Source organism: Sphaerodactylus townsendi, linkage group LG14, assembly GCF_021028975.2.
Source record: "Sphaerodactylus townsendi isolate TG3544 linkage group LG14, MPM_Stown_v2.3, whole genome shotgun sequence".
NCBI classification, from domain to species: domain Eukaryota; kingdom Metazoa; phylum Chordata; class Lepidosauria; order Squamata; family Sphaerodactylidae; genus Sphaerodactylus; species Sphaerodactylus townsendi.
The window spans coordinates 43,490,953-43,515,914 of NC_059438.1; the positions used below are offsets into that span (position 1 = coordinate 43,490,953).

Below are 24,962 nucleotides of genomic sequence, written 5' to 3' on the forward strand. Positions count from 1 at the left end.
CAGTGGGTGGCTCCAGTACTCGCCGGTGACCTAAAGCCATGCTTTACACCTGTAAAGGTTTCTAATGGGTGTTGATTCTCAGCACAGCCCGGCTTGGCCTTGGAGTAGATTCCCTCCCAGGATTTCGAGGCGATGGGCCAGAATGCGGCCTCACGCATTTCTCTGGCAGGGAGGTCCTTATCTCACTGAGGAGAGTATGGAGCATGCCGTTCCCATGAGAATGGGACGGGGAAACCGGGAGTGGGATGGGATGGAGATGAAGAAAGTTATAACCTATGGGTCTGGCGGAAGACTTCATTCCTGCTTGCACTGGAGTATGCGTGAAAGGCTTTCTAAGATGTCTGAATAAAGCGGCTCCTTTCAAACCAACAAAGCCTTTTATTTCTGCTCTCTATGGAATTCCTTACACATTGTGGCAGGAATCCTAATCCCTCATTTACATTTCATACAGGAATCAGTTGGACCTCCTGGTGTCTCCGGCATGCAGAGGTTGAATATTCCCTGAAACTGAGGAAGGCTCGGTAGCCCCCATAGAGGGTTCCGGAAGCCTTCCCTTCCTGGACTTGGAGAAACTTAGCGAAGGAGCGGGTCACGTAAGCTTTGCGGTAACTCTCTCCCACGTCTACCTCACACCGACACTGAGTCTTCCTTTTTTACGCCGCCCGGCTGGGATGAGGGACGCTGGAAGCGATCATCTTGAGGTGTGGCATGAGAACGCTTGAAACGCTTGTCTATGGATCGCGGTAGCCTGTGGGAGATGGATCTCTACCACGTTCTGTGTGGATTAGCAAACCCTCAGATGCACCCTGTCACCGAGGAGGAGATGGAGGCCTGACCACTTTCATCACGGCAGCCCAGGAACTGGCAATAGAGCGATTCACGGACTCGTATTTCGATGGTATTCTCAAGAATCCACAGTGGCGCGCACGGAGCTCCGATCCCTAAAACTGCAGTTAGTGCTACACACCGGGTTCCTTGTTGAGATCGGGTTGATGATGATTGGGAGGGGCTCGTGCCGGTGACACCCAATCTGAAAGCCTATCAGATCCCTCGACGTAGGGTAGCTGATGCGTTAGCAAGCCAGCGAAATTGATGGACTGGAGAGTGCTACTTTCCGATGAGGGAGGAATCTGAGGAAAGTCTGCCTCCCCATCGGTTGTTCCCCTCCCGTCAAAAGCAAATTGGGACGAGGAAGTATGGCTCCGACTTTCTGAGATGCCCAAGAGCAGCGCCAGTCGAGAGCGCCAACTATGGGAGGGAGGAGAGGCGAGAACAGCTGCAAAGAGGCGTGAAAATCCCTGTACAAAAGATGCGTGGAACAACAGCGCCAAAAGGCGTCCAACTTGGAATTGGAGCCGAGCCAAAGGGCGCGACTGGCAATATATGCAAGATTTAACGATCCACAATAAGGTCCTAAGAGCGCTCTAGGATGGACCTGCAAAGGAGCGTCCAGCCTTGAAGGTATTAAGGCCATCCGGACGCCAAGGTGAATTGACTGCAGCTATTCAGCGGGGCCGAACTCTGACCAAACTGGAAGCGGGAGAAGGCAGCTTTGCCGCAGCATCAAGAGATGCTCCTTAGGCCTCGCTTAAAGAGAGGAGTTAGCTGCCTTAGAACCCAGGAGCTGAAGAAGCAGCGGGACAGGATGACCGAGTTTGGCGCCTACACCTCGTTGCCCAGCGCCCGACACCATTGCCTCATCCCTGGGAAACTGAGAGGAAGGCTCGGTAGCCCCATAGAGGGTTCGAGCCTTCCCTTCCTAACGGAGAAACCGAAGGCGGGGAGCGGGCTCACCAGCTGGTAACTCTCTCCCGTCCTCACCATTGCCCGTCCTATGAGGCGGCGGCTATAAGACTGCTACTTTCGGCTCCTGCAGCCTCCCAAGGTCCTGCATACTCAGCGGGAACCAACGCGCCAGGCCCCGCATGCCTCCCCGATTCCTGCTCCTCCTGCTCCAATCGCCTAACCTGTACAGCACGCGCAGCTGCCCCAGCGGGTTCCAAGGGGCCGTGGAGAGCCCTACAGGCCCCGATCCCTGCCCGTTTTAGTGGGACGGGCTTCTAAACTCCTCTACTTGTCTCTTGCAGCACTCGATGCACATAGCAGGAGAATAAGTGATGACTTATACTCGATCTGAGCATTGAAAAAAAATCACGGGACATCGAGGTGCAATCCTGGGCCAGGTGGCTGCTGACTGGTTTGTGACCCTTTTTGGCAGGCTGCAGGCAGATGATATTCTCGCACAGTGGCTTGCATTTCTTCAAGCCCTAAGAGCCCGCTTTCAAGATCCAGGCGCTGGAAAAGTAAAGCCATCCTGTACCATAAAATCCTATTCAACAGGGCAACCGTTCTTTTGCGAATTTGCTCGTGAGTTCCGGAAGACGCTGGCGCCACTTCCTCCGAATTGGCCTGAGCGCATGAAATGTAAGAATGCTTCTCTGATGCCATCGGCGTGTAAAACTTCGAGAGACAGGTGTTTCTCATCCCAGTATTCCAGCCACAAGCATCTATGGCTGAGTGGATGCGACTTAGGATAAAATGGCGGCTCGTTGGACTACGGCTGCGGCAGAGGGCTGACCGCGCTTCGAAACCATACTCGACCAATTCTGCAACTCTCACTTAAGCCAAGCCCAACCCGTCTCTACTGAAACTTCACCTCTGAGCGCCGTCGGCCGTTTAGGATTGTGCCTTTATTAGGGGGACCTCAGGGCCATCTGGCTGCTAGCTGTCTCGAAGAGCAGAAGCCCACCGCTTCCTGGACCCCACGCGACCACCTCTGCCAGAAGCCACCACGCGGAGGATCGGCCCTCCTCCAGCGGGCTCGTCTAAAAGCCCGGTTGCCGAGGGATGACGCCGGAGGGGAAGTGGCAGTTTGCCTCTCGCCATCGGGCGCCCATGGATGTGGGATCCTACTCGAGATCTCGGTGAGTGAAGGCAAGCGCCCCCATTACTATTCAAGCGATTCTGGCCAACCCTGCTAAGCATACACGTATATTAGCCTCGGCCCTCGTGGATTCTGGTTGCTCCCATTGCTTAATGCGGCCCCAAGTGGCTGAAGAGGTTTCGGTTTAGCGAATCCGGAAGTTCTCTCTATAAAGCTTCCATACCGTTCACACAAATGGGCCGTAGTCCGCCTCGGAGCCAAGGGCCGGCTCACCGATTCAAAGCGCAACCACCATGCATCGCCGTTAAGCTTCGACCATTCTAAGGAGAAGATTAGTTTTCATACCATTGCTCCGGTGGCCAAACATTCCGAAATTGTCCTGGGGCATGCCGTATGGATTTATTGCTACATGAACCAGAAATATTACATTTGGAAGGAGCGAAGTTCTAGGGTCCACTGATCCTCCTGTGGAGAGCATATGAATTGGAGAGGAGAACCCCCCATCCAATGAGATAAACTCCTTAGTAGTTTCTTCAGCGGTGCACATCCCAATGGCTCTCAATTCCACAGGCATTCCTCCAGCTTACCAGGACTCTAGCCAGAGTGTTTCAAGAACAGGGAATGTGACCAACGCATGCCTCCCATAGAGACACTGACTGCAAAATCATACCTACAGCCGAGGGCTCCAACTTACCCAAGGGTAGAATTTGCCATGAGAGCTCCCCAGCGAGGGAGAAAGAACTCATTGCCTTCTTAGATAAAACCTTGCTTTCCTTGGATTCATCTGACGGGCTACCAAACATACGCCGCCTTACGCCGCCCTGGGTCCTGTTTGTAAAAGAGAAGGAATGATCGGTCTTTAAGACTTTGTACAATTGCCCCGTTACGAGGATTAAATGCTGTTTTATGTTCAATAAATAACTCCCTTGCCCTTAATCAGGGACCTTTTAGATGCATTAGACTGAGGGCCGGATTTTTACTAAGTTGGATTTGAGAGAACTTATGTCACCAGAGTCAGAATTGCAGAAGGCTACCAGCATTTGACAGCATTTAACACCAAATTAGGACAGTATGAAGATAATTTAATTATGCCATTAGGTGTTAGCTGGGGCACCGAACTTCAGCCATAGCCCTCATCAATGAAGTTTTGCATGATTTATTATATAAAGGAGTACGTTGTGTACTTAGATGATGTTTTAATTTACTCACAAACCGTGGAGGAGCATGAGGCTTTGGTTGGGGAAGTATTACAGCAGCTTGCTTCGACAACAACTCCCTCTTACGCCAAAACTATCTAAGTGCTGCTTTCATCAGCCCTCCATAGACTATTTGGAATACAGGATCTCATCCGAAGGACTTAAAATGGATCCTGCAAAGGTTGGAAACAAATTATATTAGCCAGCCCACCAACCCGGAAAGGCTACAATCTTTCCTAGGAGTTTTGCTAATTTTTTATAAGTGACTTTATACCCCGTTTTGCTGAATTGACCCTTCCACTCACAGACCTATGCGCGCACTAAGGTAAAGACTCACAAGCTGCCAAGAGCGGGAAGCCCTCCCTTGGTCTCAAGAATGTCAAACAGCCTTCCAACTTTTGAAATCGGCTTTCACTACGAGCCTGTCTTGAAACACCCGGCCAGACCTGCCCTTAATTGGTTCGCGTGGATGCTTGGACAAACGGCAGCCCTGTACAGAGAAAATAAAAATGGTAGGCTTGTTCATTGTGCTTATTTATCCAAAATTCTCGGTAAGAACTCAACTGGACCGTAGGGATAAAGAGACTGCTGCCATCAAGGGCGAGCGCTTTCACTTAGCGTCACTGGCAGGGGCTAAACACCTTCCAGGTCTGGTGGGATCACAAGAACTTGGCTCTCCTCTCTACCCCCCCCTCAAAATGTCTGCAAAACAACTTCACGTTGGGGCGTTTCTTTTCCGTTTTTCCTTCACTGTCCATTTTTTCCTGGAAAAAAACCAACAAACTGGCGCTGATGTGCCAGCCTTCCTGGGGGGGGGGGGTGGAGCTGCTTATACGAGACATCCAGCGCCTCCTCTCCCCTCCCAACTGGGAGTTGGCGTCCTTTCGATCCCAGACATCCGCTCCTCCTCCAACGCCCGTTCCCAGCCTTGTCTCACTTCCTGCGGGAACTTCGAGGCCAGGTCTTCATAGGCTACCCGGCGGAGTGACTCCCAGCTGCACTTAGTGAATGAATTGTTTGGAAGCGGGGAAATTGTTGAAATGCGATGCCCCTTAGCAAGCAGGTTCGAGGCCCTGCCATGATGCCAGCTCAGCTGGACATTTTGGCTTTCTCAAGACACTGCATAGCCCGTACGTCAATTCTGGTGGTAGCCATCGCCAAAGACGTGAGAGCTTATATCAAAGTGCTCTGTTTGTCGGAGGCCAAATCCATCCAGGAAAGCCCATGGACTGGTAAAACCTCCTCGGTTGCCTCCGCCCTGGAAGTCATCTCCAATGGATTTTTTATTCACCGGTTACGGAGAGACAGGGGAACACAGTCTTGTGGGTGGTGGTGGACCTATTTTCCAAACAAGCCCATTTCATCCCCTGCCTCCATTCAGCTGGCTCCCCAAAATTGGGCGGCGGTTGTTCATTCAACATATATACCGTCTACACTGCCTCCCCTCAAGGTGGTGTCGACCCGGCGGGCCCCAATTCATTTCAAAATTTTGGAAAGCTTTCCTGGAGTCTGTTGGGGCTACCCGGCAGTTGCCGCTTCTACGTTCAAAGTGGCGGTGAGTCAGGGCCGAACAAGAACTCTTGAACAGTATTCACGTTATTACACCAACTATCACCAAGACAACTGGTCTGCGATTTTATTTCCGTTTGAGACCTTCTGCCTATAACAATGCCGTTCATAGCGATGCGCAAAAAAACCCCTTTGAAATTGTGTCAGCGCTCCTTCCCACGTTGCCCCAACTACCCAGCGGGCTCATCCTCAGAATTCCAGCAGTGGATTTCATCTCTGGCTGAAGTGGAAAAGCGGTTCAGTCTGCTTTTGCAGCAAGCTAAAGATTCCCAAAAGTTCAGGCGGATAAACATCGGTCTGACTTCCCTTTAGCGATGTTGGGGCTTAGGTCTACTTGTCTACTAAAAAATCTCAGAGGCGTGCATAAATTTTCCAAAACTGGGCAAGATTAAATTGGGATATGCAGAATTGAAGGTGATTAATGATATTGCTGCGATTTAGATCTGCCTAATTCTTTAAGTAATATCCATCCTGTCTTTCATTTCCAGTCTGCTCAAAGGAGGCTCCGCGGCTTCCGTGCAAGCGCGACCACTCGGAGATACCCGCCGACTGGTGGTGGCCACAAGCATTATGAAATTGGCCGCCATCCTGGACTCTGCGTTTAACCCATGGCGGCAATATTTGGTTTCTTGGGTGGGGGGTATTCCGCTGATTATAATCAATGGGTGTATTCAGAAAATATTAACGCCCCCTCCCTTATTTCTGCTTTCCATCGTACCTTCCCACAAACCAGGGAGGGAGAAGTGTTTCTTAGAAGCGGTGTAAAGAGTTTCAATGAAAGTGTTGATTCTCAGCACAGCAGCAGCCTTGAGTAGATTCCAGGGCTCCGGGTGATGGGCCAGAATGCGGCTCGCATTTCTCTGTGAGGCACTTATCTCACGGAGAGATAGGCATGCGTTCCATGAGAATGGAGACGGGGAAAACCGGGAGGATGGGGCCGGAGAAAGTTATAACCTATGGAGTCTGAAGGAAGACTTCATTCCTGCCGCGCCCGTGTCACGTGATGAGCTTTCTAAAGATGGAATGGCAGGTCTTTCAACCAACAAAGCCTTTTATTTCTGCTCTATGGAATTCCTTACAATACCCCGGTCAAGCATCTTCTTTATCTGCATTGAGAAAATTGATAAAGATGTGCCTATTTCCCCTGACCTTTGGCTGAAGATATGATTTCTCCCTTCTGGTTATATAATGAATTTTTAAACAGATTTTTATGATTTTTTTCCTAGGAATTTTTCCCCACTCTGTTGTGACAGCATCTTGTTCCATTGACCCGACACGCTTAATCCTCTATTTTACTGTTCACTTCATCTCAAAAGTCTCTTCTGTTGTAGCCGATCAAGTGTGGCAGTTGGAATATTGTTGGATATGTGATGGCAAGCCTGATTTGTGATGGCAAGAGTTTTCTTGGCATTAATTTTTTGAAGTCATTAAAGAGAACAAAATATTAACAACGCTGTGTTGTGGAACAAGGAAAAATCAAAACTAACCATGATTCGGCTAAATGGATAATGCAAATAATCTTGACAGCTATACAGTAGCAGATTGGGGGTGGGGGGCCAGAGGCATCAGATGGCCCAGGCATGTGGGGGGGGGGGGGACTGTTGGGCTGGTCCCCACTCCAAAAGACCAATTTGTTTAAAAGAGTGGTTTTCAAGAAGTCCTGGCTGACATCTGACAACCCTGCCCCTCTGGCCTGCAGGAGAGGCAGCAATCAGAAGCAACAGAAGTGAGGTGAGGTGTCAGAATCCCAAAACTGCAACAAACTCATGTAGAAGAGACAGTAGTTGTGTGTGGGATCTCTATCCCCCTATAGCTAAAGCCGGGTGCACCCCCCCCCCCCATCGTGGGAATGCCCGCCAAAAGAACTGCAAATGAGATAACAGTGAAGACAACCAGGCACTGACCTTGGACAGCACCTGGTACTATATAGCATCACACAAAAGACAGAGAAAAGTCAGTTAGGAATGCAATTAACCCATTCCACCACCCTCAACAGCCAGAAAGCAGCAAAAGCAAACCCCATAATAAACAGGTCTCCCGACATGAGGTGAGTTCAGGCAGCAGGTCGTGCTGCTCTGTCAGCACTGGACTTCCACGTGGGTTGCTTCTTTGCCCAGCTTGTCTGCTCTTCTGGCCTTTCTCTTGCTTCTTCCTTCTGTTGCATCCCGGGGAAAGGGAAGAGAAGGCGGAGCGAAGCTGGGAGAAGCAGCTTGTCAGGTTCTATGACTGAAAGTCAATGCAAGACTCTGAATTCTTGATCAGAAGTCTTTATTATTAACAACAGTATGTACCTGGCTTTTCGCGAGAAGGCCAGTTCTGACCTTACTTGCAATAGCTACTAGCTATCATATACAGCACCCATAGCTCCCCCCTCCCATTTCCTCAGAATGTGAGAAAGACACAGCAGAGAGAAAAAGCCGTTGGGGAGGCAAACATCCCAAGGACAGCTCAGTGACAGAGCAACCACCTGCTGCCACCCCCTTCAGAGTCGTTCCTAGTTATCTATAGTTGCCAGCATCAAAGGAATTGAAAGGAAGAGAAAGGTCCATTAACATAGGAGAGGGGAGTAAGTGCTTCCCCTTCTCCGGACTAGGTGTGAATGCCTCACCTGAAAGCATTCCTTTGAAGGAAGGAGAGAGCACATCCTGACACAGCTGTGCACACATCCAGTGCCAACAGAGCAGTGTAGCCCAAACTTGCCTCGCTCACTTATTGCTTGATCGCGGCATTTCCTGTGGACCAGGGGGGTAGGGAAGCAGTTGGCTGCTACTGCTGCTACTGCCCAAATGCAAATTTTAAAGGGGGAAGGTGGAGGGCAGCAGGGGAGCATTTGGCAGGGGACAGCTGGGAGGTGGCATCCGGGGCAGCAGGGGATCACGTAGCTGAGGGAAAGCACTCCAGGCACCATTTTCATTAGATACACCCTTGCAGCTACGTTTAAAATATGCACGATCTATATGCACAAGAGATATTGTAGAGATATTGATGTCTATGTAGAGATATTGAAGTACTGTGTAATGGTGAACCATCTCTGTAAACACAAAGATACCAAAGCTCACACAGCATCTCAGCCTTAAAAAACTCTGATGGCATTTTACCCAAATATGCTATAGATTATCAAAAAGTACAAGGTCACTGTAAGGATCTCAGTCGTTCTTGTTTCCCTTCCAGCCAAACCTGGCCTTGTGGAGATTCTCTTGGCGGGCGTCCGGCCCAGGACCTGCATACCAACCTTGTGAGAATGCTTATCCTGGCTTTGCATGGTAAATTCCGTTCTCGCGGGGCCGGGCGAGAGGATAGGTTAGTCAGCATTATAACCTGTTGTTTGGCCAGGGTTGCTCATTCCTGCCATGTAAATTGTGTGTGTGCTTTCCAGGATGTCTGAATAAAGCGGACTTATAATCAAAAGCCTTTTATTTCTGCTCTTTTAAGATTCCCTTATATTATGGCAGGAATCTAACTCATTTTCTCTTGAATGTGTTTGAATCTACAATTGTTCTAACATGCAGAGATTGAGTACTCTTGATCATGTAAGAGAGCCACGATAGCCCCGAGGGTTTCGAGCCTTCAGCGAACTCCGAGGATCGAGGGGATGATCGATTTCGCTGGTGACTCTCTCCCGACCTCGGTCAGTTGAGTCTGCCTCTCTTCCCTTAGGGGCCCGATCGACATAGTTCCAGATCGTGTGGAGATGCATGTAAAGAGAGTTTTAGAGGCTATCTATGGGTCGGCCTGTTGACGGTTCGTTTCCACCCGACAGCGTGTGGATTACAAACCCCAGATGCAGCCAGTCCCTGAGGTTAGGATTAACTACCATTGTCGTACTGACACCCAGAATCCCATTGAAAGGTTCCTGGACAAATACTTGATGATATTCCCAAGATCAACGTGGCATAGCGGGCTTCGTCCCAAAGTTACGGCGGAGGCTTGGGGCGATGGCGAGGTTGGATCGATATTCGGAAGAGGGTTCCACACCACCTCGGCAGTTCAAACCGGGGGCCGAGCGGCGAATGGGTGAAATCCGTGGAGCAGTATTCGGAGGCATGGAGGAAAAAAACCATCGGAGGAACTGGATCAGTCGAATGCGTTACCTATGCCCTCGAGAAAGAAAATTTAAGGACCCGATCGCGGTGGCCGTACTCTGCGGGGCCGTAAACTTGCCTGGGGAGGCCTTGGCCCTTGAACTGTAGGAAGAAGGTAGTCTGCTGCCAGCAGGACCGTGAAAGAACTTAGCGCCAAAGGAAATCAAATGAGTTGGACCGTGAAGCGTTGCGTCAGCGAGTATGTCGACAGAATCTGGCGATTTCATGACAAAGTACTGGATCAGTCAAACTGGATTTAAATGGCGAAAGCATCAAAGCCATCAAACCCAGGGGCCAGGCGACTGGCCATTCAGCGAGAGGAGCCGAGCGGAGGCAAAATTGGATCGAGAGAGAGGGCAGCTTTACCGCAGCGCACCAGATGCCTTAACAGAAAGAGAATTGGCTGAGCGGGAACGGCGGCAGCGGTAAGGGCGTTGGTTAAGAGCCCCAGTTGGTGCTACACCTTCACCCCGCGCAGCCCCTGCCGGGCGCGGCGCCCTCGGCGGCCCGGTTCCAGCTCTTCAACTTAGGGGCCTCCTCCAGCCCCCTGCTCCTCCAGCGCCCCTACACTGCTCCAATTACAACAACCAGGTTACATGCAGCAGCAACCCCCAACCGCACCTAGAAGCGATTGAAAGAGGGTTCTAGACCCCCCATCCCAGCTTCGCTTTGATGGCACGCATCTAAACTTCATACTTCATCCACCCAACTCGTGCCTTATGCAAGAATTTCGCCCAGTCTGCTGTCGTTCTGAGCGAAAATGTCGAGACATTGGGTCAGTGTTGGATGGGAGTAGCAGCTGAAGTGGTTTTGTTACTCTTTATGAATTGCGGGAGGATACCCGCCGCGATGGCGGGCTTCCACTCCAAAGCGTTAGCACCGGTTCCAAGATCCCAATGCTGAAATGCCATCCATGCAGTAAAACCATCCAACAGGGCAGCAGCTCCTTTGCTGATTTTGCCCGTGAATTCCAGCAGCGTAGTAGGCTCCTCGGACTGGCCTGGCGCGTGGGGAATGCGGTATTTTTTGAAGCTATGGATATTAAACTTAAGTGAAACGAAGGCAGTCGCTGACCGGATCCATAAGCGCTTCGGATTGGATCGAACTTTCGGCTGCGCGAGTTGCAGCCCGTCTTGCTATGCCGTGCACAGAGCCATGCGCCGAAACCAGCCAACATGCATAAGCGGCTAGAAACCAAGCCAGTGCGTAGCGGCGAGACCCGTCGGAGCGCCATCACCGTTTGGGATTGGCCGCCTCTTGAGGAGAGTCCTGGCCACCTGGCTGCCAACTGCCGAAGAAGCGAAGCCTCCCTCCGGGGCTGCGCTCCTTCTGCCAAGCCTCCGCGCCGTCAGCCTGCCAACTCAAGGGATGGAGTCAAAGCTACATTTGATGAAGATGTCGAGAAGAGGAAGGCAGCAGCTTAGTCTTTCAGCAGCACCCGTGGATCTTAATCCTTCCCTGATCACGGTGAGTGAAGGCAGAAGCTGGCGCCCATTACTATTTTTGACTTCCTTAGCCAGCAAATGGCGATACCGCGTATTTTGGCCTCTGCACTTGTGGACTCAGGTTGCTCCACTGTCCTTATGAGACCGCCAAGTGGCGAGGCTCAGTTTAGACCGAGTTCCTTAGTGAAACCATTCCGCACCCAAATGGATGGTAGCCCACTGGGAGAAGGGTCGGCCGGTTCAAAACCCAACGGTACTTCTCCGGTGCTGCTTGATGTGAGGAAAAGATTAGTTTCATTCTTGCTCCAGTTGCAAAGCACTCCATTGTATTAGGTATGCCATGGCTACTTTTACGAACCAACCGTTTAGGAAGGGGCAAGATCCTTCAGTCTCAGATCCCCTGCGGAAGTCATGGATGGGGAAGATCCAGCCGGTAGGGGAGGGGAAACAGCGATCTCTACGGCTTTCTATTGCACTGTCGGCTCCACGCTTGCTGCTTAGAGATCCCAAGGCATTATCAGACCTATCCCAGGAGTTTTCCAGGAACAGTCGTCAACTTCCCCATAGGGATACGGTGCAAGATCCTGCTACAGCCGGGCTCAATTACCTAAGGGTAGGATCTATAGATTTCGAGGAAAGGCTCCAGCGCCTTCTTAGATAAAAAAATTTAGCCCTTGATTCATCACGGCGAGAGCCACAAAACACACCCATGCAGCCTGTTTTATTTATTTAAGAGCCCGGTTCGTTAAGACTTTGTACTGATTATCATTAAAGTTCGTACGAACCATCTCCAACAAATATCAGCACTTGTAATAAGGACCTCTTGGATGCCTAGGCAAGGCGGATTTTACAAATTGGATTTCGCGGGAAGCTTATTATAGGTAATCGCATCGTGAAGGGAGTCACAGGAAACATTTAACAGCATTTAATACCAAATTGGGCAATATGAATATTTAATAATGCCCGCCGGATTAGCACAAATTTAGAGACCTTCCATGGCCCTGTAGAAAAGCGAAGTATTACATGATTTGTTGTACAAGAGGGGTAGTGTTATATTTGGATGATGTTTTGATTTACTCCACCAAGACCCTGGAAAGAGCATGAAGGCTTTTAGTCGGGAAGTTTTACAATGTTTGCCAATGCTTTCCCTCTTTGCCAAGTTATCAAAGTGCTATTTCACCAATCCTCCATAGACTACGGAGCTGTTAGATATCCTCTGACCCAGTCCTAGAAATGGACCGGCTAAAGTGGCGCAGTGGTTAACTGGCCTGCCCCACCAATAGAAGGAATTGCAATCTTTCTTAGGCACCTTTAGCTTCTGCTCGTGACCTTCATTTCCCCATTTTGCCAAACGCTACGGCTCACTGATTTTCGCGCACTAAAGGAAAGGGCCTTGGCGGTAAGCCGGAGGCCCCTCCTGGTGTAGAGATGCCAATTGGCGTTCCAGCAGCTGAAAACAGCTTTCACAACTGAACCAATTCACAATACATCCGACCTATGGGCTACCGCTTTCATCGTTCCGTGGATGCGCCCGAGGACCAAGAGGCAAGAGGCTGCCCTCTTGCAAGAAATAAAGACAATAAGAAATTGGTACCGTGTGCTTATTTATCCAAAAATTTTCTGGTCGAACTAAAGCTGGACTGCTTCGGAGATAAAGAAACGCTGCCATCAAACTTGCGTTGAGCAGCCATTGGTTAGAAGGAATAGCACCTTTCAGAATCTGGTGGGATCATAAAAAATTTGGCTGCAGCTTTCCACACCTCTCAAAATGTCGGCTAAACAATTCACGTTGGGCTGATTTTTTCTCTGGCGCCCTTCACGGTCATTTTTCCCTGGTAAAAGCAATAAGCTGGCTGATCGTTGTCCACGCCTCCCGGGGAGAGGGATGCATCCACGGATATTCCGCGCACCGTTCTCTCTCCCTCCCAGCTAGGATTGGCTGTCCCTTACGCTCCACAATCCTCGCCCATCCAGCCATCATTTCACGCTTCACTCCAGGAATTCCAAGGAGGATACGAGCTACCAGCAGAGGAAAAGATGCACCTTCAGCGGAGGATGGTGTCTGGAAGTGTTTAGTGCGTTCCTCACTCCCTTCCGAAAACAGGTTCTTCAAAGCATGCCATGATGCACCGTCAGGCTGGAGCGCCGGGTTTGTGAAGCCAGCTTCATCTAGCCGCCGCCAGTTTGAGATGGTAAGCTCATCGCCAAGGGCGTTGAGTCTTACATTAAAGGGTGTTCCATATGTCACGGAGGCCAAGTCAATACGGAAGCCTCATGGATTACTGGAAACCTCTCCCGTTGCCTCCCGACCCTGGCGGAAGGTTATTTCAATGGATTTTATCTGCTGACTTGCGGACAGTCAGGGAACACTGTGGTATTTGTGGGTGGTGGTGGATCTCTTTTCCAAACAAAGGCATTTCCTACGCCGCACCGCCATACCTTCAGCTCCCAAAACTAGCCGGTTGTTCATTCAGCACATCTACAGCCTGCATTCCTCTCCTGAGAAGGTGGTATCAGGATCGTGGCCCCAGATTCATTTCTCGATTTTGGAGGCTTTCCTGGAGTTATTAGAGACCAGGATGTCTGAATAAACGGACTTATAATCAAAAAGCCTTTTTATTTCTGCTCTTTGGAATTCCTTACAGTCACAAAGCAAGCAGTCATGTATATACTGAAGGAAAACCTTCTTATACAACTCACTTAAAAACAGAGTGAAAAACTCTTGAGCAACCAGACTGAGTATGATTTTACAAAACATAAATCAGCGTTCTGCATTGAGGGGTTTAACTCACCGCCCTCCCTTTTAAGTGTTGGGATTTTTCTGCACACCTGAGTAGGGAAATCCCCTGTATCTATAGATTTTTTTAAAGAATCCACACTCTGGGCCTTTGTTCAAAATTAGATATAAAGATGTTGATGTATTAGCAATGTAATAATTTCAGAGCTGAAAAGCTCTACTACTGAATGATTTCACCAGGTATATATGTGGAAGCATGGTATAATGAATCAAAACCATTTTTGACCTGTAATTGTGTTTTCTGCAGGATATTACCTCTATAAATAGGCTAGCAACAGTTGTTCTAGTCTGGGCCATAGACTCAAGAAAATGAATGTACTCTTGGTGTATCCTCAGGAAGATGTTTAATTCAGGCATGGAAATGGTGTGATAACATGGACATTTTTTTTCTCTGCCGTAGGTCTCCAACTATGGCTGGTGGATTGTTTGCTGTCAACAAGAATTATTTTAGCTACCTGGGTTCTTATGACACCGGAATGGAAGTCTGGGGAGGAGAAAACCTTGAATTTTCATTCCGGGTAAATGATGTTTTTGTACATCTTCCTCTGTCTCCCTTGTTTGGTTCCAGGCATAGCCAGCTTGAGCAACATGTGTACCAAAGAGAGAGTACCAAAGTCCTAGTAAATTCTAAGTTACTGTTAAAATTGTTCCTTGCTTCTGCAGCAATGATGGGCACTAAGTCTTCATTCAGTTACTTTAGCTGCCCTGCAATTCAAAACTTAAGAACTCACAACATCATAATTTATTTTTGCCTATTGTTACCTCTATCAGATTTTAGAAGCGTAAAATGTTTGCTCATAAGTGCAACTAAATTTTCTCTGCTGCCTGTTTATGTACTATCATCTCCAAATGTCAGGGCATATGCTCCCTGTGAAGCCCTTTCTACTAGTTGATGGCAAGGCTTTTATCAATCCTGACAACACGTGAAGGAGATTGTACAGCAAAATACCCTCCCAGCACTTGGGCCACCTTTGGAAGGACAGCCAATGCTGAAGTTAGTCCGCCTGGTCTAATGGCACTCACAACATGGAACTCTTTGAGAAGGTTCCCACAGAGCAGTGTGGCACGGTCCATTGGAACAGCCACCATTCTTGCTGTTTCACAAAGGACAGTGCATACTGTCATTCTTCACTCTAGTTCCACAACTTTAATTGCCACTCCTTTGATCTTTAAAGAGCATCTAACTGAATGCATCTAATGCAACAATTAATGCTCTGAAATGCCCTAGCAGCTTCTTTTATCCTCTTATCTGGAGTGTCCTCCACAGCAACCTGCTGAGTTGTATATAAAATACACGGCTTTTAATTGACTAATTTCAAATTCTGTGTAAAGGCATTCTGGGTAATGAATCCACTCAGGTATCTATTCAAATTCCAGAAATATTGTGCATGCAGACTGGATTCTCAAACCTTCCTTCAGGCAAAGAAACTGTTAATGGACATATGCAGAACAGTGGCATCCAAAACTGGTAACAAGGAAATAGAGAGCGGCATGGTAGGACCATCAGGCTTTGTAAGCATAGGACTGGAATCCAGTGATTGAAGTCACTTATTAGACAGTTCAGTTCAAGGCAGTTCATAGGGCAAGATCATAGATTGCATATCAGTAAGTTCTTTTTAATGATTTATTTAGATCTGGCAGTGTGGCGGGAGCCTTGAGATCCATCCTTGTTCCCATGTCGGCCATGTTTTCCCAAAGCAAGCTCCCTATTCACGGGCAAAGGCTTTGGCAAACAGTGTTCGTGCTGCAGAAGTATGGATGGATGGATACAGAATACTATTACCGAAATCCATGCCGCTTAGGTAAAGCAAAAGAAGTTTATTTGTAAATAAAATCTTCTACCAACATAAAGACAAATGTTAATGTTATCTATATAACACAGAGTAATACTGTACAAGCAAAAAAGATCCGTACTGAAAGGTGCTTAAATTTTATCTGTGGGGTGTGAAGAAGAGGCAAAACTACCAAGAGATAACATTATTCATGGGGCTCCGTGTGCAGCTTTTGCAAGGGAGGGTCAAAAACTTGTGGGACGTACAGTTGGTAGCAGAATGTCAGTTTTCATTTTTAAAAAGAGTGCATTTCCAGCCTTTAAAGTTGTTAATATGGAAGAATAAGAGCAATTCTTTGTTATCAGTAGGGATGCTAAAGAGAATGGTAATCACTAACCCAGTTATACTTCATACCACTTTTACTGCTTAAAGTAATTTATTGAGGGGATTTACAGTACTATACTTCAGTGCTGTCTTCTAGAGACTTTCCTTGTGGTCCAGGCAGTGCGTATCCTCTTGAAGTAGTCTTGCTTCATGTTGTCAAGCCATGGATCTGAGACTCAATTCAGACTCTGTAACTTTTGTTCAAAAAGTCTATATTGGCAGACATCAGTAGCCAAGAGGGCAAAAGCCAATTCTAAAATTGTCTTTACCAACCCTGTGTATATCATCCCCAATTCTGCATGCCTCCTTTCCCTGCGGCTCTGTCAATTCGAAAGCATAACAAGAAGGAATCGAATCCCCACTACCAGAAATTAGAATTCCGAGAGATCCCACTAAGAAATTAAATGCAGGTACAACCAGGTTTCAAAGGGTGGCACCTTTTCATGAGGTTTCACCCTCCCCACTGGCGTGTGTGTAGTGGGACATCCATGTCTATCAGCGGCTTTCAAGCAGTGCAGCCAGGCTGTTCACTCAGTGACCTTCTTCCTTATCCTGATAGGCTGTTGCGTTGTGTTGGGGCGATAATTTTTTTAAAAACTTTTTTTTTGGAGCTACGTCACCACGGGCATGTGTAGATAGTACGGAAGATCTAAATTGAAGAGTCCAAATATATACTTGTCTAGATCCGGTCGTGTTTTTTTTGAAAAGAGCGCACATACATACGGGACTACCGGCATTACCGATTTAGGAGGGGCAACAGAATCAGGATGAATCCATGTTGATCAGGCAGTGGGAGTTCTTCCTGGAAACGGCGGATATTTCATGTGAATTGGAATCCGGAGCGTGATAGGAAAAGCAGCTGTAACTCCTATGACAGAATTCTGTAAAGCATCGTACAGAACTGTGTGACAATCCCGGGGCTATGCAGGTCGCTGTTGAGGAAGTTTGATCCACATCTCAAACTGAGTGGCGCCCATGACTGGATAGGTTTGACCGATGCCGTTACCTCCAATGTAATTTGCACTGCTAATCGTGGGTTGCTGATCAAAGCAGATCAACAAAGTAACAAGCTGTGTGCTGTATTGTGGCTCATTTGCTTCCAGTAAAGGAGAATCGCCAAAGTCATTACACTGGTTTTGTGATAACCCATGCCAATGTTCCGAGATTTGCCACCACCGGGAACTCCCCATGAGCAGAACCTCGGTCAGTGTCCAGCTTCTGAGGCCGGGATTCTGTACCATATCTGAAACATGTAGCTTGAACTGCGCAATGGCTAAAAGGCGTTGTTAGGCGGAACTAGGTGAGAATAATACAACCAACCAATACCACTGTTAGAAGCTAGCAGACAGCCATCCATTTTAGCTGAGCAGAACTTAAAAGCCAGAACAAAATATATAGGTGTCAAATATGAACATGTCATTGAACTGGTTACCCGGTGGACCATCCAAACTGCAATATGTGGATTCTAAACTGAATGTGGCTGATGCCTTAACAAAACCTACTGCAAAAGAAAAATATGAGCTACTGTGTGAGCTAAATGTAGTGTCTGTCAATGTTGTAAATAATGTAAAATCTGTCATACCGATTTTGGAAGGGGTGTCAGAACATGTGTTTAGGTGAGCAAAATCTAAGTTGGACCCTCCTTCTAGCAGGTGCCGTGTGCAAAATTAGGACTGAGTGCACAACATGTACCATGTGCAAAACCTGATAAGGTAAGGGCACCTGATAGGTACTACGACTATTATATAGATGCTGAACAACAGAGTGATGTGTGTGCCTGGAAACACCTGTGGTCTGGCAAAGCGCTTTGTCAGTAGAGAGCAATAAATAGAACTGCACTGGTGACTGTGTGTCTGTCAGTTCTTGTCTACATTGCGTCCTGCAAGGTGGTCTACTCAGAGCAAATCCACTGCTTCAACAGTATAATGTGTTATATTGACCGTGGGGATTCCACCTATGATAGTCTCAAAGCTAGAGACAGGGAAATAAAGCAGCCACCTGGCCTTGGGCACCCCTGCTTGGTTGCCTAGGCCAGGGGTAGGGAACCTGCGGCTCTCCAGATGTTCAGGAACTACAATTCCCATCAGCCTCTATCAGCATGGCCAATTGGCCATGCTGGTAGGGGCTGATGGGAATTGTAGTTCCTGAACACCTGGAGAGCCGCAGGTTCCCTACCCCTGGCCTAGGCAAAGTGAAAGCAATCGTCCATCACTGTGCTCCAGCTCCCCCTCCCATCACTACAGACTCAGTTCCATTGGATGCCAAGTTCCAGCCTGACATATGTCATCTTCAAAGATGGTGGACTCCACATTTATATTGTTACTCCCTATGCTACTCTAACTAGGCTGTCTCCACTTTTAAGTGGGGGAATGAGTTGTGGAGACAGATCAAGAGGGGGTAACTGAGATCTATACCCTACGTATGCTGGGACTGTATGGGCAGAAATTGTTAAATAAGTATGCAGTTGTACAATTAACAAACAGTTTTATTAATAACAAAATTGTGAAGAAGCAGGCAGGTTTTGGACATGCAGACTCACAACCTATAAGAGCTAACTCATTGAGGAAAGGTGGAAGTTGGATAGAGTTTAAAGATGGAAGATAGTTACCAGTCTGTTACCAGTCTTGCAGAATGAAAGTAGCACTGAGCATGACCATGGCCAGCATTTCCAGGAGCAAAAGGAAGAAAACCCTCAGAGCAGTTGGGTGTGCACACAGATCCAGAACGCACACACTGTGAATGGCCAAAGGAGGAACATTTATAGTCAAAATGGGTCCCGAGGCAGTATGGCAGGAAAGCTAAAGACTTGATTGCTTTTGTGGGATTGGAACAGAGAGGAGATGCTTGATGGGCCATCAGGGTGCAAGAGAGCTTTTCTCCTGAATAGGGATGGGCTCAGTTAGATGCGAATTAGGATGAGTAATGGTCAGCTTCAAGCACTAATTAAATCACCTTCAGGTGAGACAATGGAGGTTAGCTAGCCCATATTCAGCTAACCAAACTTTTGAACCATTTGAAAAGTACAGCTGCCTACTGCTTTCAAGTACAGCTCCCAACCACCTGTCAGACCTTCGGGTGTGGAAATAACAAAGACTGTTGGATCGTTCCAAAGCTGTTTATTCTCGTGATACGTAAGGTACACAAGAAAAGAGAGATCTGAGCCACAGCTCAGATCTGCCCCCTATATCTCTTGGTCCCCTTCCACCCCACGCCAGATGGCTCTCCCCATTTTACACTTCAAAGCAAAACCAGTCCTGGGAACAGATCACACTTCCCTGTCGACAAGATATTGTGTCCGGGGAACCCTGTGAAGAGAGGAAGAAGGGAGGCTCCGGGCATCTACAAGTTGCCGCTGTAAAGTCAACCCCCCCCCCCCGTCAGCCCCCCTTGTCCTGCTGACAGGATCCATTCTGACACCACCTTTTCACCCTGACTTTGACATGCAAGATGGAGTCCAAAATTCTATGAGGCATCTATTTTGTATGAAGAAGAGTTGGATTTATATCCCCCCTTTCTCTTCTGCCAGAAGACTCAAAGGGGCTTACAATCTCCTTGCCCTTCCCCGTTCACAACAAACACCCTGTGAGGTGGGTGGGGCTGAGAGAGCTCCAAGAAGCTGTGAGTAGCCCAAGGTCACCCAGCTGGCGTGTGTGGGAGTGTACAGGCTAGTCTGAATTCCCCAGATAAGCCTCCACAACTCAAGTGGCAGAGCTGGGAATCAAACCCGGTCCAGATCAAAGTGCACCTGCTCTTAGCCACTGCTCTTAGCTACTATGCCACTGCTTTCATAACAAATGAAAACATAGCACAGTAAAATCACTTTTAAAAACCTATTAAAACCAACCAAACAAACAATGGCAGCAGCAAATCATTTAACATTTAAACATTTAAAACCAGAACTTAAAATTTACCAAGACACAGAAGTAACAATCAAAATAGGACCCACAGTTCAGCTTTAAGGTGATGAGGGTTGGAAAGCAAAAGAATACTTCATTCCCACATCGATCAACATCTGTCTGCGTGTGTGGTTGCTTGTCTTCATGTGCACTTTCCAGACTTTTTCCATGGCCTTGCATTTGTCCATTCAGGTGGCCACTTTTACCTACTCACTTGTGTGTGGTAGCAGGGCTCCACCTACTGTAGCTGCCATTTTGTAGAGGTGCATACCTCAAAATTCTAAATGTGTTCTCAGAGAAGAGAATTCCAATTCTACATTTTTGAGAAGATGAAATCTTTTCATAGGTTGGTCCCTCACAAGCAGACCTTGGTTAATAGACTACTGAAATCTCAGATAACAGAACATGACCCAGTTATGATATTAATAAAATTACTGAAAAGCCACAAAATACCACACCCAGATGGCATGCCAAGTGATCTTTTTAAAAAATATGCAGATTGGTGGGCTCAACCTTTAGACAGTTTATTTACATTACTAGATCATTATGGCATTTCCCCAGATTCCTAGCTCAACTCTATAACTGTACCTGCCTGAGCCACACACCTGCCTGAGAACTTTTGACCGATCAACCTATTGTCTGTTTTTGGAAAAATGTAGGTCAAACATCTAGAGAAAAGACTGGATGCATGGATAACATCAAATTGCATACTGGGTATTGAACAGATTGGTTTCTGCCCAGGTTTCTGAATAGATTGGTTTCTGCTACAGATAATTACTGTAGACCATTGTCTGATATTAGCTTCACTGACAGAAAAATACACAAGAATCGAAAAGAACAAATTATACGTGGCTTTTTTAGATCTAAAAGGGGCATTTGATACTATTGTGTCAAATACATTGTGTCAAATACAAATGCACACAAGAGGTAATTTGTCAGAAAAAATTCCCACCACAGAAGGGGTGAAACAGCGTACTTCACCTTTTCAACCTTTTTTTTAGGGATCTGGCCCAATGTATGGAAAAGTCAATGGATGTCCTCCAATGATAGAAAGCCATTCCACTCCATTACTTCTATACACAGATGACACTGCAATAACATATCACCGAAATGGCCTGATCCAATATTTGTGGGCATTTTATCAATATCGCCAAGCTAATTCCCTAACAATCAACTTTGACAAATCAAAAGTTATGATTTTCTTTAAGTGTTGTCAGACATAAATGTGGAAGATGGGAATTTCTCATGCGGAACAAGTAAAATCCTTTAAAAATCTTCAATTGAACTTCCAATCTAATGTCAATTGGACTATACATCACTGTCATCTCTCCAGCCAATTGTACTGCCTTAGCAGTGTTGTCAGACATAAATGTGGAAGATGTGGAAGATGGGAATTTCTCATGCGGAACAAGTAAAATCCTTTAAAAATCTGCAATTGAACTTCCAATCTAATGTCAAGTGGACTATACATCAACGCCATCTCTCCAGCCAATTGTACTGCCTTAGCAGTTGCTCACTTTTTTCTCTAAAAAAGCAATCAACTAATCCCAGCGGTGCCCCAAGTATTTAACATCAAGGTTACTACATTGCTTCCTGGTCTGGATACAAACACTATGCAGGAACTTAGAACAAATTCAAGCCAGCTTTCTAAGGCAAATAACGGATGTACTCAAATGTGGTCGTCATATGGCTATCTGTGCAGAATCCAGACAACAACTTTTGGAGACCAAAACATGCATCTCAACAATCAGATACTGCTCAAAAATCTGGCCATCAAGGTGGTGACCCCAAAGTCTGGCAATAAATCCACAAGCACATGGACAATTTCAACAGAAAGGAAGAAACCATAAAAATGAATTAGGTGGCTGCCGGGTTTGAAGAAACACTAGATTCAAGACCAGAGTGACTAGTCAGAAATCCGCACAGGAACCCCAGGATGACTACAGACAAATCCAAGGGAACCGAGGGCCAGACTACTTCCTATTCCAGATGCAACCCACCCATATTGACCTTACTTCATCTCCGACTATTTACTCACATGCATTTTTTACATTTCATTTATACTCACTTGCTGGGCGAACCTATTTCAGATGCCACTCACCTATTGACCCCGCTCCGCGGTGTATATACTCCACTTGCTTTCCTTTCCAACTATCAGATCCTCTGAAGAAGCCAGCCACAGATGCAGGCGAAACATCAGGAGAGAATGCTGCTAGAACATGGCTATACAGCCCAGAAACCACATAGCACCCCAGTGATTCCAGCCGTGAAAGCCTTTGACAATAGATCCTTCAATTATCACATGACATACGCCTTGCTGAGCATTTTGGGCATTACTGGACACTGCACCTATTAACCTGGGAGTTCTAGTGACCCCGTGTACAGGCGAATGTGGCCCACTATATCAGCATCTGCAAAACCTGCTGCCAGGCCAAGAACCAGCCAGGCAAGCCAGGGGAACTGCAACACCTGCTGCCAACATCCCCAGGCCCATGGCAGGCAGCGTCCAGGGACTTTGTGACTGATCTGGACCCTATACCAAGTCTGGACCCTATACCATTTATCAAGATGGCTCACTGTACTGGCTTCCCCACAGCTTATGACACCACCCAGTTGTGCCTCCAACACATCTTCCACCTCCATGGGATTCCTGAATGTATTGTCACAGATTGAGAAGTGCAGTTCACATCACAGTTCTGGAAAGCCAAGCACTCCTTACTAGGGACCAAGGTGCACTTGTCTACTGCACATCACCCCCAATCTGAAGAACAGGCTGAATGCGCAAATGCCATGTTGGAGCAATATAGCAGTTTGCTTCTAGCATGCACTGAAGAACAACTAGCCATCTCTCCTGCCACTTGCTGGAATTCCACGCAGAACAAGGGTCCTGCACAACCCCTCGCCGCGGGGATCTCCGAAGATGTTCATGGGCTGCAATTTCCCATCAGCCCCTGGTAGCATGGCGTATTTGGTGCGTATGCTGGCTGTCGAAGTCTGATGGGAAATGTCGTCCATGAACATCTGGAGAGCCGCAGGTTTGAACCCTGACATAGCCAGGTGTGCGATTGCATGCATCTGCCACCTAAGTCAAGCTTTCCAGGTGACATACGATTTAAAAGCTTTTGCAGTTCCTGCAGGTGATCCTGGCTTCGCTGCTGGTAAAGCTTGCTGCAGATGCTCTCACCCAAGAGCTAATGGCCCAGCATGCCTTTCTCTGGGAACACCCAGAACAGGCCAAGGAAGCATACAAGGTGGATGCGGATCAGCAGCATAACCGGGGAGGAATCCCTAAGAAATTTAGAGACCAAAATGCATGAGCTGTCCCACCTCCACGAAGTTTCACAGAAGCCCTCCCTGTAAAACTGGATGCACATTATACTGGCCCATTCCCCATCCTGGAATGAATCACCCTGTCGCCTACTGCTTGAAGCTGCCGCCTACCCTGCGCACCCATCTGGTCTTTCACCAGTCACTGCTGTTTCCTGCAGTAGGGCCAGACCTACTATGGCCATGCTCATCTACTTCTCCATCCATCCTGATCAATGGCCAGGAGGAGTAAGAGGTGGCTCAGATCCCTGATTCTTGCAGGCGTTGGAGCCATCTGCAATACTTTATTAATTGGAAGGAGTATGGACCTGAAAATTGCTCTTGGGAACAAGCGGATCAAGTTCATGCTCCCCTCCTGCTCCAGGCATTCCACAATGTGTACCCCTAGAAGCCTGGGCTGCTGCCTTCCCAAGGGGGGATAGTGTTGTGGGCCATTCCCTTGAAAGTGATAAGTTCTCAGGGGATGAGCAAACCCTAGTAAGCCTAGACCAGGTTGGGAACCAGCAAGGACTGGGATTGGAGCAGCCAGGGCCTGCAGGCTCTACAGGGTGAACAACAGGCAAAATCAGGATTTAGAACCAAAAGCACCCCCAGAAGCAAGCTAATTATTGCTTATCTGCCAAAGATCTCTGTTGTAAAAATATATTTTGCTACCTCCTACATTCCTTCCTCCAAGTTATTCATCTCCCACTCCCATCTCCTCTTTCTGTTAATAAATCTTTTGTTCTGTTTACGTTTTACATCTGCCTCAGTATTATTTTTTGTGCCTTTTATATAAGAGGTTTACCAAGAATGGTTTATAAATAATGGGCATCCTGTCATTATATATAAAAAAGAGTGAAAAGTTCACAAGAGGTCATTTCAAGTTAGCAGAGGTTTGCGAACCCAGAGAACGGAGACAGTCACTCTAGGGGCAAAAGTAGCAAAGATTGATCTTTAACATGATTGGTTAGTTCAACAGTAATTCTAGACCAATGAGAGGCTGTTGCATGGGCAGGGAAAAGTATCCGTGATATATGCTTTGTATATGTTAGATAGAGATAGAGTCTGAGTTAAGTTCTGTATGTGTTGAATTTTGTTAATGCTGAAGAGTTCTGTATAGTATAATAGTCTTGTATAGAATAGACTTGTGTAACCTTGCAACTGCTAAAGCCTGAAGAGTATTCATTTCCATGAGTGGTAGAAGGTTGCAGTGAAGACTAAACATTCTCATCTTACCAGAGTAGCTCTGCTTTATACTCTGCTGATACATCCTTCACCTTCTGGGAAGTATAGCAGGGCTGAGGGGAAGTTCTTTCATTTTAATAATAGAAGTAGCTCAGTCCCTGTCCAAAAAAAGATGGGAAAATCCAACAAACCTGGTCAGTGAGTGGTTTCCCAGCCTTGGTGTTATTGGAAGGTATGGGGGTCCATTGCATCATCTTATCTCCGTTTCTTCCTCCCTCGCTCTGAGGTATCCCAAAGAGCTAGTTTGAAGCAATCTTGTTGATAGCCTCAGAGAACCAGCATTGCTAGTCCTCTTATCAGCTCATCCAACAAGTCTCTGGGAGTCACTGGATCCCACTGAGCATTCTAAAGACCACCAGTCTCTGTGGGTGACCATAAATTCA

At 47.3% G+C, this 24,962-nt stretch overlaps 1 protein-coding gene across 1 annotated transcript in view; it reads left to right on the forward strand.

The window, feature by feature from the left end:
- Positions 1–24,962, forward strand: part of GALNT12 (polypeptide N-acetylgalactosaminyltransferase 12) — an 83,996-nt gene that overhangs the window by 38,586 nt on the left and 20,448 nt on the right. The window contains 3 exon segments of the mRNA XM_048515375.1: positions 14,374–14,491; positions 15,606–15,745; positions 15,747–15,789. Of these exon segments, the coding sequence (XP_048371332.1) occupies positions 14,374–14,491; positions 15,606–15,745; positions 15,747–15,789 (301 nt within the window).